General features: G+C 44.6%; 2 protein-coding genes across 2 annotated transcripts in view; both read left to right on the top strand.

Moving 5' to 3' along the window:
• LOC134851802 (recQ-mediated genome instability protein 1-like) overlaps positions 1-18156 on the top strand; it is a 234447-nt gene that overhangs the window by 65265 nt on the left and 151026 nt on the right. The gene's annotated exons all lie outside the window — the stretch shown is intronic.
• On the top strand, positions 11559-17563 carry LOC134851671 (histone-arginine methyltransferase CARMER-like). Its single transcript, XM_063867853.1, has 4 exons — positions 11559-11857; positions 14442-14680; positions 14846-15574; positions 16456-17563. The coding sequence occupies exons 1-4, from the start codon at positions 11563-11565 to the stop codon at positions 17116-17118; spliced, it is 1926 nt and encodes a 641-aa protein (XP_063723923.1). The 5' UTR covers positions 11559-11562; the 3' UTR covers positions 17119-17563.

The following is an 18156-nucleotide window of genomic DNA, read 5'->3' as shown; positions in this document are numbered from 1 at the left end:
GTCACGATTGAAAGAGTTGCACGAGAGGCTACAGCTGAGGAATCGCGAGAGTCCGGCAAGAGCGGACTTACCCTCGACTTGGGGGGAGCAACCTGTCAGGAGTGTGGTGATCTCGAGCTACAAGAAGAATACGGAAGGGAGATATCGCAAGCACAATCGGATAGACTGGAGCGCGGCGCAGAGGGAGAGGAGAGATTGCTTCCACGACGCGACTTGGGTGGAATACTTCACGTATCCGCGAGTACCTGAAGGCGTGGTTCACTTGATCATTGGGGACAGCTTGCTGCGGGTGCTGACCCGGATCCAGTCCCATTGGCAAACGGGAATCTTGAGCTTCGCCGGAGCCGCAACGCCGCAGATGTTAGCGACACTTGAGATGCTAGGGATGGTGAGTGTATACACGGTCACCCTGATGGTCGGGACGAATGACGTGTCCAGGGGGGAAGCAAGGAAGGTGACAAGGCTGCACGAAAAGATGAGCTGCATTCTCGAGGAAATGCGGATCCAAATGGATCCGGCCATTCTCACGGTATGTACTGTTCCCTACAACATGGGAGCGGACCAACATGCAGTAGAGATGAACACAAAAGTGCGAGGCCTGAATGAAACAGTCAGGAAGATACATCAAAGGAGTGTCCTTCCCCTTAGGCTACTGGACGTGGCTGAGCAAATGGAGCTATCCTCTTTCCCTGACGATGCATCTGCGGATGGCATTCACTTTGATAGGCCCAGAGGGGTGGAGTGGTTGAACAACGTCTTCCAGAGACATATATGCGCGCTAGAGGCTAAACTGCTGGAGACAGCACAGGTCACGTTCGGACCACCTCCAAACCCACCCTTCTTCAACCCGAGATCTTTATCCAGTCGCTTGGGCGAGAGAGCCGATTCTAGAGACAGTTCGAGGAACAGCCGGACCAAGTTACCGAGCACCTCGCCCATGGAAGCTGATGAAGCGGCATCAGCAACTCCTCAGGGGTCGATAGTGTCCTCAGTGGTGGTTGCGGAGAAAAAGAGGTCAGAGAAGCCACTGGAGACCATTAGACAGAAATATGAAGAGAAGGTCAAGGAACTGGATCTGGAGGATCTAGAATGTAGGCAGGAGCTAGCGAGAACTTTGGGTCTTGAGCAGGTATCACACGAAGACTTGGGGAGACACCGGTGCGTGGACTGGTTGAAGGCTCATGAAACACGTTTCTCGAGAGCGAAGTTGACAGAGACGGCGGACCTGACTGGAATTCCCACAAAGTCGGTGATGGGGCCAATTAATTACAGACCTCTCAAGTCTTTGGGGAGCCCGGGACTGGTGGTGGAGCCTCCCAAACACCGAACCAGCATTGCCAGGATTAGAGTGGCCACTCCAGCACAATTGAGAGTGGTAGACAAACTGATGAACCCGAGAGAGATGGAGTTACCAGACGCCGCATATGAAGGCGCAAAATTAGCCAATGATCCCCGATATGGGAAACCCTGCGGGCAGGCGCAATTGGCCAAAACCTTAGCAGTTTACGACAGGGCAGACCCGGCTGCAGCAAGGGTGGTTATCGTGGCAGGATCAGATTTTGAAGGAACGTCTCCCAAGTTGTTTTGGCCAGAGACCCTGATATATGCCCTGCCGGGAGCGGAGCTAAACCAGATGTTGACCCTGGTGGTGGCAATGAAGTCAGAAATGACCTGCGAACCAGAGTTACTGCTGTTTGCAGGGATGAACGATCATCTGCACGCAACGGGATTTCTAGAGCAGCTCAAGGGTGGTGAACCTACGCCAAAGAGGATTTGGGAGGCCATCCAGACTTTATTCGCGGCCATAAATGAAGTACAAGAGAATGTTGCCTCAAGATTCGGCTCCAAGACAAAAGTGTCGTTCACAATATCCCCCGGATACTCGAGCATGCCGCTTGCTCTGCAATTCGTGTACGCGATCTTGATCTTGATCGCAGAGGGGAATGGGTGGCGTGTCCTGATGGCAGCTCCCAACCGAGAATTGGAACCGACGAACTTGAGACTGCGCAAATCAGAACTCGCGGCGGCATGGGCGGATGTCTCCCATGCGTTGAGAGGCTTTTACGAGTTAGCCGACATCCTCATCGTGTTAGACGAGGTCCTCTTATTAGAGATATCTAACTTCGCTAGGCAACTTAAGCTCAGCCCGATCATTAGGGACGATCATCCAGTGGTAGTTCACCTGACGGCTAGTCTGTGGTTCCGGGACATGGAGTTGACCATCACAAGCTCGACCAGCAGATCTAGAGGGCCAAACAACGAAAGGAAGAACGTGGCCGCATCGGAGAAGCAACTGGAGTCGATGGTGCATCGGTTGGCACAAGAGGGAGGCAAATGGCCCTTCTTAACACCAAGATTGGAAAACGCCACAGGGAAAACAAGAGAGGATGCGCCGCTTCTGGTGAAGCAGATCTGGGATTTCTTGAGGAGCAACTGGGAAAAGCTGAGGAGAGGGAGATGACGGTTGGCAGGTTCGTCACAGCAGCCAATGAGGTCACAATTGGAGGGTTCTGGAGGGAGCACGCGTGGGGTGAGCTAAAGACGAGGAGGGATCATGAGATTCTCGAGTTCTTGAGTCCTTGTTGGGGAAAAGAGTTCCTGACCGAAGTGTACAGCGCGAAGGAGACGATCTTCAAAGCGTTCATACAGGAGGTATTGAATATGCCTATCAGCCTGTTGCTGGCGCTGTACCTTGTCTACCCGAGATACTTGTTTAATATGGGCCCAGCATACATGTTCAGTCGTGGCGTGGACGCCCTCAGAATAGACGGGTATTTGACGTTAGTGCTTCTGACCCACGGTGAACTGGCGTCATTCCACCGATTAATGAGGTATGGGGAGCCCCTGTCGATGGGAAGAACACACTCGAGTATTGAGACCTACTCGTACAAGTGTGCGGCCGGGCTAAGGACGCTGCTAGTGCAGTATCTACTGATGCAGAACAGGTACCTGACTGGTGAAGAAAAGAGCCCGAAGACAAGAGAGGAGTGGAGAAGAGTGAATGGAGGCATGCCCCTATTAACGGACCTATGCCTGGCTATGAGATCGGATCCCATGGGGATCATCCGGGGGCTAGGGGAGGTCGTGACTTGTATCTATGGACCAGCCGTCACGTTCGCGTTTCCAGATCCTCTGGTGACAGCTTATTGACACTCCGTAACACACGTGAGCCTCATAAGCGTACTAGATGGAACGACACTGAACTGGTGCCAGCAAGAGGTGCTAAGGGCACAAATGAGCAACACGGTGCTCTTCGGAAAGGTGAAGGATCCGGAGTTGATCGTGTACAGTTTCCGAGGACAACTGCAATGCCGGATGGGAGGCAAGCGCGAGGGCCCCATCGAAACTTACCCCAAGTTCTGGAACTTGAATCCCTTGGCAGCCAATGGACAAGAAATCTTGAGAATTCCTGCATGGACGAAAAGTTTCGAGTTAGTGAAAAAGGAGCTAGAGGCGATATTGGAGAGAGAAGCCCTACCAACGACCATTCCCGAGTTCCCCATAGTGAGGAGAATGACCCTAGGGATGAACAGTTCCCTGGTTGTCCCGTCCCCTTACGCGAGAACCACAATCGAAGAACGGCAGAAGGAGTTTACCGACGGCTGGGACCCGCTCTTCATCGGCTACACTGCAGCGATTTATTTCCATACCAGCGATGTGAAGATAAACTCATGGACGACTCAAGCCAAGAAGATGAGGGGGTCGATGCCCCCGAAAATCGAAGTGCGAGATGCCTTGAGAATACTTAAGCGGGCAAGTCTAGAGAACCAGTTGCCGGCATGGGACGACGGCAGGATGATAGTCGAGGAAGGGCATATCGCACTGAAAGCAGACGAGATGCTGTTTGCCACAAGGAGATACCGGGCACCTTACGGACTAGAGCAGGTGGAACGGGATAGGGAAGGAAAGAAGCTGGATGCAGCAGGTCCATTGTACGTGGCACTGACAGAACACAAGGGGACGAGTCCAACGACACCATCACCCCTTTCAGTAGACACCCCTGGGGATAAAAAGAGTGGCACCGTGGGAGATCGATTCAAGAGGATTTTTGAGAGAAGAGAAGCAGAGTCGGGAGATGAGAGCATGGATGAAACTCTCAGTGAGGCAGGAGAGGATATGGAGGTGGGAAACACGCCGGAGCAGAAGCCAACGGAAGAGGAGTTCACTGCGCAGGAACTGTTGAAGGATCTGAGTGAAGAAAACTGGGCAGATACCCCCACACCACCTTTTACCTCGTCCCCCCGCAAGTACCCAGAGATGTCATTGACGAGCGAGAATCCCAACATGGGAATGATCTTCTTGAGTGCGGAGAGAAGGGAAAAGAATACCTTCGAGGGAAACAGAGACGCCTTCCTGGGCACTCTGGACAGAGATGCATGGCAAAAGTTCTTGAGCGATTTCAATCGAGAAGTGGATGAAGACACCACGTTGGATAATTTCAAAGAGGAACTGTGGGACACGGTGGTGAAGTTTGGTGAGCCTGTCCTGATGGGGACGGGTTTAGAGGAGAAAGCCAGAGTAGAACTGCTGAACAAGATGGTCGAGTTGAGGAAATCAAGAAAGACCAGAGGAGACAAATGTAAAGACAGCTCTACTCCGAAACAGAAAACTGACAGTAAAATAATTAAATGTACAAGGGGGGATAAGGTAGGAACTAGTAATATGATTAAAAGTACTAATATCCTTAAGGCTCGAGCAGGGGGGAGGCAAGAGTTGGTTGGAGAAAAGGAAGTTGAATCAGTGATGATAACGACGACGCCCCCAAACAAAGACGTGAGATCTCGCAAGAGGAAGAGAGACGTGGAGTGATTGGGCAGTCCTTCAGCTGATGCGGTCTCGGAAAAAGACTTGAGAGAAACGGCCCCCATGGTTCTGGCGCGATGGAAGACGGCAGCCTACAAGAGTAGCTATGAACCGAGGAAACTGCTCGACATAGAAAAAGAAATGGAAGATCCCACTAGTTCAGTGACAGAGGAGAATTTCAAACCTCAGAGAATAAAAATGAAGCGAGATTCGACGAGCGGGCAGACCTGGGAAGTAGATGTTGGCAAAGAATGGGTCTCAAGTGAACATCAGGCTGTTGGGAAACAAGTGACCAGTGATCCTCTTGAGAAAAATAAAACCAGAAACACCTCCCGACCGTGGTGGATAGCCCTCGAGACATTGAAGGAGATGGAAGACTGTTTGAAGAAATTGAACAGTGGAGTGGCCCGCAAACGACACAGTTGGGCCACCCAGCCGAAGGCTGAGGTTAACAAGATAGAATTGGCAAACCAGCTGAAGAGATCCTGGCAGAACTTATTGAAGGATCATTTTGAAGAGGCTATGAGGACACCCTCATCGGCACCGCCGCTGATGGCGAATCCCTTTATCAGGACTGCAGGACAACTGATGTTCGCGTGGAGCCTGTTGGGGATAGAGCTGGAGACACTGACTTCGTACGATAAGTTGAAGTTGGGAGGCAGAAATCTAGAGATATATCGAATGCTGATGCAGCACGTCGCCAGGGACAACTCAGGCTTGAGTCTGGCAAGAAGGAAAGATGCAACCTGTTTCTTGAGGTGGACGATGTCGATGATGACTGACAGTACCATCCTAGCATGTCATCAGAGAGCAGTTGGAAGCAAGACGCTGGAAAGGAGAGTCTCCACAGGCATCTTGAATGTGTACCAGAGCACTGGGATAGAGAAGGAGGATGGTTCTAGGCAATCTCTGGAGAACCATAGGAAGTTGGATGAGATACGAAGGTTCTACAACAAGAAGTTCGAAGAGAAACACGACGTTCACCGCAACCTGGCTTCGTCAGGGGAGTACTTGAAACTCAACAGAAAGGGAGAGTACCAATATGTTTCTGGAGTAATGGGAATGGCGTACAACCCCTTCTTGGACCCGGAAGCTGGAGGTGCCCACAGAAACTATGAAGTGGCGGAGCTGCTGAAGTTCTGGACAGAGAAGATAATGGAGATAGACACTGTGGAGAGAGAGAGACCTAGCCTGGGTCTGGTCCTTGAGAGGACGCCGGAAGTGATAAGTGTGCCACGCTCAAGTAAAAGAGTGGAGCTAAAAATGGGTAACGGGAATGGCGTGTTGACCACGAATCTGGGAGTGGTATGGAAATTACTCAGACCCTCTTGGTGTCCACATCCCCACGCGAGTCTGATTGAGGAGGTCACTGAGAGAGTGAGATTGGCACTGACAGAGGATGAGGACTTGGCGACCTTGAGTATAATACACAGGCTGATCCTGCCTCAGATGAAAGAGTCAAGTGAGGTGACGAGTGGAACAGGGTCGGTGAAGAGGATGGAGCAGGGCAGTTGTCTTGATTCGACATGTGGCAACGGCGAGCATACTTATGATGGACGATCATGCGTCAGGATACAGTCTTTCCAGAAAGAGGACCTCATCACCTGGTTTGAGGATATCACCGAAAGGGAGAAGAGCGAGATACAGATAGTGGCTGAATGTTACGCGAGTACCACCGTGAATCTAGCGACTGCCTTGGGATTTTTCTCAAGAATGTGCAGTCTCCAGTCACTGGAGAGGCTAGAGTCAGAACACCACCTGGTGACCGCGTTGAGCGTGGAATCATGGCCCGGAGTGTTACAAGTGAACCAGAAGCACATCAAGAGTTGGAAGATTGGGCTCGAGGCGGAGATGGGATTTCCCATGAGCGAAGCGTATGGATTGCCTCTAAATGCGAAATCCTTAGTGGGGTCAGTGCTGGCTAACCTATGTGGAAGCCACTATCCACTACACATGGCGATGGTGGAGGTGTCCAGCCAGAGGGTATTGATAGACAAAGCCTTCTCAGTGCCCAAATGCGTGAGACTAGCTCTGATGTCACATCATTCACACAAGCTATTGAGGAAGATCCGGGGAGCAGTACCAAAGGAACAAAGAGACGACTTGAGTGAAATCTGGGGTGAAGGACTCCTAGGCTTGGAGAGCGAAAATACAAGTGATCACGGGAGGCAAAATGTGGTGGGGAAACCCGCAGTAGGTGCTCCAAGCTCGGAAGAAGTCGACGTGATACACGAGAAAATGATGGAACTTGAGCCTCTCCTAGAAGCTTCGGGAGAACGCAATCTTAGAAGCATCGACCTCACACAGGGGGATTGTCCATACCACACTGTCTGGCGCAGACAGTGTGGTATTCAGACCGCGCCAATCTCTGTCTGATCTGGGACGTAGAAGAAATTAAGTCACTGGGACTACCGGAGCATCGACAAAAGGTGACCATCTTGGTGGTGAGCACGATGCTGGCTCTGCGATGGATTGAGGAAAATATAGCGAAGTATAGAGAATCGAGAAAGCCAACAGCTGAGTCGATTCATGCTATAGATTACAGCAGGAGGCTAGAGTTGTTTGAGACGGCGTGCAAGGTATTCGCCATACCAGTGGAAGTCAGACATATATGGAGCCGCCTGAGATTCTTTCCTTGGTTTCGTGCGACGTTGACATCCTGGTTGTATGTAGTGACGAAGGACCACATGAGGAAACATCAAAAGGAATATCGACAATTCCAAGCTGAAATAGGACCAGATGCCTTTAAGAGACCTCTGCTAACCCATCGAAATGCGATCGCGGCGGGGTGGAAAAGAATGGGCAGAGTATCCAGAGACAAATCTAGAGCGAGGGAAACGATACTGGAGGAGGACCTGGCGAGGAATGTAAGCATGAGTCTTCACAACTCCTTCTGTTTGAACCGAGAGTCGAAGGTGAAGAGCCTACCAAATCAATCGAAGAGGTTGCAAGAGCAGAGGGAGTGGATGCGATCCTATGAACAGTTGAAGGCCTGGGAGGACATTGTGATCAGCTCCGATGACGAAGAGGCACTGTTGGAACAAATTACAGTGCCAAGAACACCGGTATCGGGTACCTCGAAGGCGAAGAACACGAGGTGAGCCAGTGGCTCGAAAGGAAATTCTAGAGTCTTGAGTCTTGAGAGGGAGGGGGCTTGAGAGTGAACTTGAATGAAATCTGGGTTCACTAAAAAAGAAATTTTAGATGAATAAAATATCGTTATTAATATGATAGATCTATTATATGAGTCAAATGGATGCATGACAATTTCCTGACTGAATAGGACAAAAGAAATTTTAAAATTACCAGCTTAAAAAGCGGGAATTCATGGGTGCAGGTGTATGCAGATTTTGATTGCTGTTTAGCGATAGTGTGGAAATTTTATATGGTTGTGAATTTTGGAAGGTAGATAAACTTAAGTCCGATGCAAACTTCTGTAAATGACCACTGGCACTGTATCTTGAGCAACACTCGGTTCTCTGGGACTCACTGGCGGATGACAACACACGATGAGGACATCGATCTCGAGTCCGGGGAGTATGTGCCAGTCGGTCATGTCTGGAGGTTTGACCTTGAGAAACACGTAATTTTGGAGTGAAGTTTTAATTTTAAAAATTTCGAATGGAGCCTGTCATGCTCAGTTTTCTCGAACCAACTGAAAACGCAAAAGTCAAAGATCAGAACGACCGAATTAACAATTGCGGGAAACTACTCAAGAAAAAGGCAGGAAATTGCTATTCGCAATTTCTCGATACGAGTAGAGCTGTCTGTTCCTGAAAACAGGAAAATAGAATACAGACTTGAGAAAGGACGACTATTCGAACGGAAAGGAGTGAACATTCGATGGAAGAGTGGACAACTCGAGTGTCCCAATGGTTCATTCAGAGACTTTGATTCTTGAGACAGAACTTACTTCTGTTGTTAAAACTAATTAGCATCAAACTTATTTAGTTATATTATTTAATTCTCAAGCTGCTCATCTTTTACTTACTCCTCATACTCAAGTGCATCGACATGTGAGTTCTCAATTTAAATTTCTCGAGTGTATTTTATGATAGTTATGTTGAGATAAGGCGAGTTATAGGTTGATCCATCTGAAATGGATCAAAGTTCCACTGTCCAATAAAAAGTAACTAAGCGGATTGTTCCGACCCGGTTTTTAACGGCGTTCATGTATTTTGGGTATTTCGAGACCTAAGTATGGGGACGTTCTTATTTTTAGAGGGGGGGGTATTTTGGTAGTGGCCTTTAGGCTTTAACGGGTTCCAGTCTCATGTCGCAAGCGAACCGAATTGGCTCCGACCGTTCTTGAGGTAGAAAAACACAAGAGATAGTGTCCCTGACTCTTGAGCCAATGGTTATAGGGCCTATTTTTCTTAAGCCTCATATGTGACTAAAGTAGGCGACTGTTACTTGAGACAGAACTTGCGGGAAAATACTCAAGAAACTTGCGGGAAAATACTCAATTGCGGGAAAATACTCAAGAAAAGAGCAGGAAAAAGCTATTCGCAATTTCCCGATACAAAATAATACACGAGTAGAGCTGTTTTATCCCGGAATAGGAGGAGAGATAATAAAAAGAAGAGAGAACAACTATTTGAAACGAACTAGAGTGAGCCTTCAATGGAAAGGTGGACAGCTTGAGTGTCCCAATGGTTCACACAAAAACTCCAATTCTAGAGCCAGAGTTTACTTCTGTTATCAAAACTGATTAGTATTAAACTTATCTAGTTATTTTATCTAATTCTCGAGTTGCTTACCAATTTAATTACTCCTTGTACTCGAGTGCATCAAAATGTGAGTCTCTAATTTAATTTTCTCGAGTGTGTTTTATGATTGTTATGTTGAGATAAGGCGAGTTTTAGGTTGATCCATCTGAAATGGATCAAGGTTCCACTGTCCAATAAAAAGTAACTTAACGGATTGTTCCGACCCTGTTTTTAACGGCGTTCGCGTATTTCGGGTATTTCGAGACCTAAGTATGGGGACGTTCTTATTTTCTAGAGTGGGGGATATTTTGGTAGTAGCCTTTAAGCTGTAACGGGTTCTAGTCTCATGTCGCAAGCGAACCGAATCGGCTCCGACCGTTCTTGAGGTAGAAAAACACAAGAGATAGTGTCCCTATAACCATTGAGCCAATGGTTATAGGGCCTATTTTGCTTAAGCCTCATATGTGACTGAAGTAGGCGACTGTTACACAGTATCATGGATCTTCATCACAAACAACATATCCTATAAGGATAAGCTCGTGAAACTCGATATCCTTCCAATCTCCTTATATCAAGAACTTCATGTTATTCTCTTGTTTGCCAAAATACTAACCGGAAAAGTTGACATAGACTGGCGTAGTCAAGTAACCATCACAGACATCGGTACTCGATGAACACAAGCAACACGTTATTTTGCCTGCCAACAAATACGTCTGAAGAAGTGTGAATCAGATTACTGGTTTCGAGCTTGCCGTCTGGCCAATCTTTTTAACGATTACTTCAAATTTGACATAATCTTGATCCAGGATGCAAAATTAAACTGCTGGAAGTTTATACGAAGTTCTTCAAAACCCGCTACAACGAAGCAGATTCATGCACTTGGCGGATATTATGTGGCTGCAACAACTGTAGAGATTTGAAGAAACTTAACTTTAACAACTGAAACACGAACGTTGAACCTCCCAATCACTGGGTTTTATGCGAACCCTTGGATTAGTTCTAAATCCTTTGTGATAATTATTATTATTATTGTTTTGCTTAGAACACTGCAATTGTCACTCTTGATGTTTCAACGGCTGTAATCGTTTCATGTCACTTCTATTAACTTGGCGATGAACATAATTCCGAAAACGTTCGAATTAACATTTTAATATATTTTTTTCGTAACTGAACGTTTGTTGCCATAATATCGTGTTATTGTAATTTATCAAATGAAAATAGCATTGCTGACTCTTGCATTTTGTTATTATTATCTTTTTGCTATTAATACGTTCGATTTTTCAACGGTATTCAGTCGTACTGCGATTATTTCATATTTGTCATGCCAGTTTTTCAAATTGTTCCTTAGTTTTTTTTTGCTTTCAGAAATGCTGGGCGTACTGGTTAGACAAACTGCCAGGGCTTGTGCCTTTCGGCCTTTACAACTCACAAAAGCGGCACCAATTGCAAAATCATCTCTTCGGTTTGGCTCTAACTCGCATCCCGAACAGGATCCCGAATTCGACGATCGTTGGGAACAGTATTTCAACAAAGAAAATATCGACGAATGGGAATTGAGAATGGGGCTTAACAATCTTATTCGGTACGACTGTGTCCCAGAGCCGAGAATATGCATCGCAGCCTTAAGGGCTGCTCGCCGTTTGAACGATTTTGCAACAGCGGTGAGGATCGTGGAGATCATCATGTACAAAGCAGCCTACCGCGAAAGGCTTTACAACTATGTCATTCAAGAAATCAAGCCAGAACTTGAAGAGCTAGGAGTGCCTCTTCCCGCAGAGCTTGGTCTTGTAGGAAACCAAGGAAAAATTTTCGGACCTGGAAAGAGTTAACTATCGTACTTTGAAAAATACACTAGCTGATGAACTATACTTAATACTCTAAAAATCGGAGATATACATTATATTTCGGGCTAACTTGCACTGAGTACTTATTCTGAGTAGAATTGAAATTGAACACTAACATACTTTTTAGAATGCTAAAATATACTTATGAAAGCAATTGAATGATTGAACTGCTGTGGTCCTAAATATAAGTAAGTTTTAGATTTGTTATGACCTCTTATGAAAAAGTTCAGCTCGTCCAGTTGAATGACTATGGTGAATCTGATGCATCAGATGCGCGGCAATTTAAAGTCGAGTTGAAAATATGCGATGAAAGTGTTAATTTTGTGCTTTCCTCGCAGGGGCAAGTTGCTTATCAGTTTACTGTTACGACAAAAGGAGAGTACTGCAGAGCAGGGCGATTGGCTGTGGTGCTGAACTTGAACAATGCTGCCGTGAAGTTAAAATTTGCGTCTGAAAAAGACACCGAGAGCTTCCACAGAATTCTCAAAGGACTGAGAGCTGGTAAGTGTTTTCTGGCATCAACCTTTAATCAAAATGGTATAAAAAAGTTCTGCGTGAAAAAAAGCCTACGTGCAGTGCAGATGCATACGCCTTCTTTTCTTTGTAAATACGGAAGTAAAAGTTAAATAATCGTGGAATATACGTTCTCTAGTACCCGAGTCGAGATTTTTCAACTAATTTGAAGCAAGATTTGAGCGGTTTGAGCGGTTTTTTTAGACAATTACGCTCAAAATCTTGCTTCAAAATGAGCGGTTTGAGCGGTTTTTGAACGGTTTATCTAAAAAAACCGCTCAAAAACCGCGCAAGATTTGAACGGTTTTGAGCGGTTTATCCAAAAAAACCGCTCAAAAACCGCGCAAGATTTAATAATAAAAAGTCGACCACAGAGGGATTCGAACCCTCAATCTTCTGATTCGAAGTCAGACGCCTTATCCATTAGTCTATCCGGACTTGCTGGAAGCATAATATTCGCTGTATTTGTTCTACTGAATATGTTGAATGTTTTAGACATGCACAACAAATATACTGTCAGGATTTTTATTGTCAGTCTCAACAAAATAACAAAAATAATCGATTATAAGATCGCACACCAACCCCCCCACCTCTTACTAGAGTTGATGTCCCCCCTCACCTCTTACTAGAGTTGATGTCCCTTACTAGAGTTAGATGTCCCCTAACTAGAGAGAGAGGAGGCACGTGGTGGTTGGGGGTTTCGTGGGGGGATGGTTAAACGTGAGGGGGTTACGTCGTGGGTTGGGGGGTACGTTGAGGGGGGGGGGGTACGTTGGGGGGGGGGGGGAAACTCTAGAGAAACGTTGAGTCTGGGACCTCGACCCGGGAAGACCGCTCGAAAACCGCTCAAAAACCGCTCAAATATTGCTTGAAAAACCGTTCAAAAATCACCGCAAGAAATGAGCGGTTTTTGAGCGGTTTTTGAGCGGTTTTTTAAGCAAGATTTGAGCGATTTGAGTGGTTTTTCCAAAAAAACCGCACAAACCGCTCAAACCGCTCAAATCTTGCTGGAAAACCGCTCAAACCGCTCAAATCTTGAGCGGTTTTTGAGCGGGATCTCGACCCGGGTAAACAGAAATGGTCAGATTTGCTGTGGCTGTGGAAGTTACCCGGAATGTTCTGACAGCAAATTTTTTTTACCACTCATTGGATTCGTTTGGGCGTGAGATTGGAAGCTAAGCAGCAGCGAGTAAAATCTAGTAAGCAACCGTGGGTATAACGCGCGGCCTTTAATACAAAGGTCGTTCGAATTGCCCTTCAGTCACGGGATGACATTTCTCTTCCCCACGGAAAAAGGCCAAAGATGGAACAAGGGCCGGGGCTAATTAAAAGAAGTGAAATATAATCATTCTACTTCATTTAATGACTACTAAACTAAACGTAAATTAATACCATTAAATTATATACTTTTTGTCGATGTGTTTATATAATGATTAGTATGGCCCAATCAAAAGTTTTCCTTCGGCGTTGCAAAAACTGTTACTCTCATCTCATTGCAGATTTGTCATTGCAGCTGGATTTTGTTGCAGGCGTTGAACTGCCATACACAAACTGGAAACTAATGTCCTAAGGTCATATAACCATTGGCTTTAGACCTGAAACTTTAGCTACCGTGCTTTCAAACGTCGCTACGTTCGGAGCAAGTGTAAATGTGGTTCAGGGACATCAATCTGTTTGAAAGTTACCGTTTTCAGGCCGCTTCCAAAATGTCTCCCACATTGGCTTATATTGGCTTGGCAACCCCATACACAGATCTTGGAAAACCTTAAATACGTGATAACCGTTAAAAGCCTGGTTTGTTCGCCCATTGTGGGTTAGTGTTTTGGTGAAAAATAACAATAGGATAAGGGCTAAATTTAAAAATCAGAGTTTTTAGAAAGTTGAATTAAAAATGGCGTCGCTACAAAATGTTTTCTAACCGATAGGAGGATTAAAATTGAGCATCTCAGAGGTTGCTCGGCAACAAGATAACCGTTCCTGAATTACTTTGTTGCCTGTGGCTAGCAGGTTGATTTCTTGGTTAGATCGAATTGTTTTCTGCTAAGTAGACCGTATACGAATTCTGGTCAGAATGACACAGTCGGTTTTTTTTTTAAATTTCACTGTTTTCTCGCACAAATTTAACTGAATATGTCAGTTTGAGTTTTGTTCATCAATTTACGAATTCTTTTCTTAATTGGTCGACTGGAAAATTCACGACTTCAATGTTTAATCTGTCGTGTCACTCAAACCATATTAGAAAAAAGTTCGGCGTTGATCGACTGTAAATGGCTGCCGTAAATTACTACCAGTTGTATCTTGTATGGGTGATCTGGTGTTGTTTTTTGGATGTGTCTTCAATCGGATCTGGGCCATGTCACCTTTTTGTAGCGCAAGTGTCATCCCCTAATTTCGACCCAAGAAGAGTGGAAAGTGTTTCTGAATAATGCGAACATTTTGGGGAGAACATTTCTTGTTGCTTGAAATATTTTGCGCAGTTTAACCGTAGTCAGATCATTGCACTAAGAACAAAACAACCGGCTAATACCGTTATCTTGTATCATAATCAAAATTAATAAGTAATTTTTTTTAGGTGCTATATCGACTGTTTCAAATAAAGGCGATGTACCCAACAAGAGTTCAGATGGAGGAGAAGACAACGAAATGAAAGACGACAACGTGTTCGATGCGAGAACAGAGCAGTCGTCTGCTGTGCAATATTTCCAGTTCTACGGGTACCTCAGTCAGCAGCAGAACATGATGCAAGATTTCATCAGGACCTCAACATACCAACGAGCCATGCTCAACAACTTACCCGACTTTCACAATAAAGTCAGTGTTTTTGTCTCTTGTGTTTCCTGATTTTTGAAGTGTTTATTTTAGCGAACAGTTTCCTGAACAAATATTATCATACCTGGAAAGTCGTCAGAAACGTCTTCCGTCGAAATTTTAAACATTCCGAGCTGCACTTGTTTTTGAGAGATATTTTTGTTTTAGGTCGTTATAGACGTTGGAGCTGGTTCGGGAATTCTAAGTTTCTTCGCAGTTCAAGCTGGAGCCAGAAAAGTCTACGCTATCGAAGCCAGTTCTATAGCGGAACAATGTGCGGAGCTCGTCAGAAGTAATAATCTGTCCAGCAAAATAACTGTAATTCCAGGAAAAGTAGAAGAAGTTGAGGTTCCTGAAATGGCTGATGTTTTGATCTCGGAACCCATGGGTTACATGTTGTTCAACGAACGTATGTTGGAATCTTACTTACACGCCAAAAAGTTCCTCCGTCCCAATGGGAAATTGTTCCCGACACAAGGAGACCTGTTCGTCGCCCCATTTACAGACGAGTGTTTGTACCAGGAGCAGTTTTCAAAGTCGCATTTCTGGTACCAGCCTAATTTCTACGGCGTGGATTTGTCATCGCTTCGAGACACCGCAATTGCCGAGTACTTCCGTCAGCCTATAGTGGATACGTTTGACTATCAGATCCTAATGTCTGCCCCTCTGAAGCACCAAACAAATTTTGCAATCTGCAGCGAAATGGATCTGCACAATATCTCGATTCCGCTGAATTACGTTGCGACACAAACGGGACATGTTCATGGCTTGGCATTTTGGTTTGACGTGGCGTTTGTGGGAAGTAAACAGACTGTTTGGCTGTCCACAGCCCCGACGGAGTCTTTGACGCATTGGTATCAAGTCCGCTGTCTGCTGAAGTGCCCCATTTTTGTCAAGGTTAACAAAATTTGAATTGACTTGCCATGGATAACAGTTAAAAAAGTTTAAAAATGGTGAATGCTTTGGAGGTCGTCAATAGGTTGAATTAAGAGTTTGCGGTATTTTTCTTTCTGGCGCTAACTTACTACCTGATACTTTCCTATTGCTCGTCGAAAAAAATCTCACAATGATTCTGATAGTATAAGTCAGGAATAAAATCCTCGTAAACTAATTTCAAGTTATTTAGGGCTCAGGTGTTTACTTCTGTGTGTAAGTGTAAGCACACGATATATGGCTCGGATTTTTCAGTGAGTTTTAGTGTAGCAGATGGCTTCCAACTCGAAATTGCCACTGAATGTAAAAAGCTTGGCGTTTTTTTTATCAGAATAAATGTTAAAATGCTCAAAAAGTTACTGACGGGCATTCATACATATTAATGCATCTATAAATGAACTTACGTATGCCTGCGTTTTGTGAATTCAATTCAAATTCATCTGCTGAAAGTTTGGTAAAATGAATTCTCCAAATACGAACGTGACAATGGCGCAAAAAAACGACTTAGTTTCGAAAGTGGAGTTTAATTTTTGAATTTTCCAGCGGAATAACAATTTCACTCAAAAGTCAAAAATAATCAATCATTTTTTATTCGGTTTCCGTGTTCTTTACAATTTTCCAACTATCTGTTAGCTATGTTTTTGTTTTTAAGGGTGAACGTATTACAGCAGTTTATCATCTGGAGAACCATGTTTAGTGAACATGCGTTATTATATATATTTATAGCTTCAACAGGATGCATGTGTTGATACGTTTTTCAAATTTTTTTAACATAAGATTTAAAATACTAAAAGGTTTTTCCTTGAAAAGTTAGTTTTGCAAATGTTGAAAAGGGAGTGATTTAGGAGGGTGAAATCATGACAGGAAGAGTGACTCTAGCTGCAAATTCGAAACAAAGTTACGACGTCGATATGGTTTTGAAGAATACCAGTACCAACTTCGAGTCAACTAACTTCCTCGACCTCAAGAACCCCTTGTTCCGCTACACGGGACAACCTCCACAACCACCTCCGGGAACCCAAAGCCAGACCCAGAGTCCAACCGAGAACTTCTGGGGCAACTTGGCCCAATCGGGCGTTGCTCAAGTGAATGGACAAGTACAAAGTGGGCTTCAAATCGGTCAGAATATGATGCAAAATGGATATAATGGTGTGATCAATCAAGCGAATAGTGGAGTATATGGGGCTGTAAATGTCCAACCTGGACAGGTTGGAGGCAGAGGAGCAAGTTCACCCACAGCAGCTGTAACAGGAGTTAGGGTCACCGCAACTCAGGGCATAACAACCGGAGTTGCGAGTATGACTGTAAATACAAGACCCCCGATGGGACAGCAACAGACGTTTCAAAGCAACGTGCCTCCAGGGGTCCATCCGAACATGCAATTCGATACGAGTGCGTTCGGAGATTTCATGAATCGGTTTCCAAGTCAACCCCAGCAGTTCATGCAAAACCAGAACTCAGGATCCGGTGCACAGAATCACCTCGGCCTGGCTCAAAGCTCACACTGAATTTAGATAAGAAGTATTGAATAAAAAACCATAGAAGTACCAGGATAAGATATCTGATGTACTAGAATTCAAACATACTGCCGGTAATAGGTACTTCAAGTTTGCACCTCAAGTACCTTTTTGAACAGAACCTAACAAATCTTTCGTCGAAACTTTTGATTTGATTAATTTATTAGATGTTTTCTTCCTAATGTTAAGTTGATATGAAATCATTTCTCTTTCGTTTTCTAGCCTTGGTGTTTATTTTCCATATTCTAGAAAACCATTTGACGTTTTGATTTGTATTTTTCTTCTGAAGTAATTGAATTGTATGAGAGATGCCTAGGAATGATCACGTGAGATTCGGCTAGTCCAATTTATGAAAAGTGACGCCTTTTTCTTATGTTGCGAAGTTGTATTGTAATTTTCTGTTTTCGCATTAATTTAAAACAGACTATTCTTTCAATAGTTTTCCCTTTAATTAGAGAGAGCTGACAATATTACTATTCTGACCGAAAATGGCATGAGGTTTGTATTCGGTTTTTAAGTCATGAACGTAGTGAATGCTCTTATGGGTCTTGTTGATTTTAATGTTTTATCAGGAAAAAGTCTTCACTCTAAAATTTGATTTTTCGCGGTTTAAATTTTGATTTTTTTCAAAGGTCAGTTCGTTTCATTTGTTAAAAGGAAGGCTAAGTCCACAATCGAACTACGAAAGTGTTACGGCCGCGAGAAACATGATCGATTTCTACAGTACTGATTTAGATTATCGGGCAGAACGAACAACATTGGAAACTTTAAACGCGTTTTTCTCCAATTTGGTTAAGATGAGGCAAAAAATTAAGAGTACAGAAGATGCTTTGATTTTTACTAGAATTTTTATGATGCTTTTTTTTTGCAAAAATCGGAACCAAAATTTTACCCCAAAAACTGGTCAGTTAGTTTTCTTAGTTAATCAAAAACTACACAAACTACTTAATTAGTTGATAGGAAATTTATACCAAAAGAAGTCTCCTACACAGCTCAACAATGTTTGACATGGGTAGAATCTCTAAAATT

Source organism: Symsagittifera roscoffensis, chromosome 7 (assembly GCF_963678635.1).
Source record: "Symsagittifera roscoffensis chromosome 7, txSymRosc1.1, whole genome shotgun sequence".
Lineage (NCBI taxonomy): Eukaryota > Metazoa > Xenacoelomorpha > Acoela > Convolutidae > Symsagittifera > Symsagittifera roscoffensis.
Note: the sequence above shows the minus strand (reverse complement) of the source record. Positions and strands in the feature narration are given on the sequence as shown.

What these genes read in the sequence shown, in the direction of transcription:
- LOC134851671 (XM_063867853.1), top strand. Translation starts at nt 11,563, where the DNA reads ATGACCTCTTATGAAAAAGTTCAGCTCGTCCAGTTGAATGACTATGGT. An exon ending in TCTCAAAGGACTGAGAGCTG is followed by an intron (nt 11,858 to 14,441) that starts GTAAGTGTTTTC and finishes AATTTTTTTTAG; the next exon opens with GTGCTATATCGACTGTTTCA. An exon ending in TACCCGACTTTCACAATAAA is followed by an intron (nt 14,681 to 14,845) that starts GTCAGTGTTTTT and finishes TTTTTGTTTTAG; the next exon opens with GTCGTTATAGACGTTGGAGC.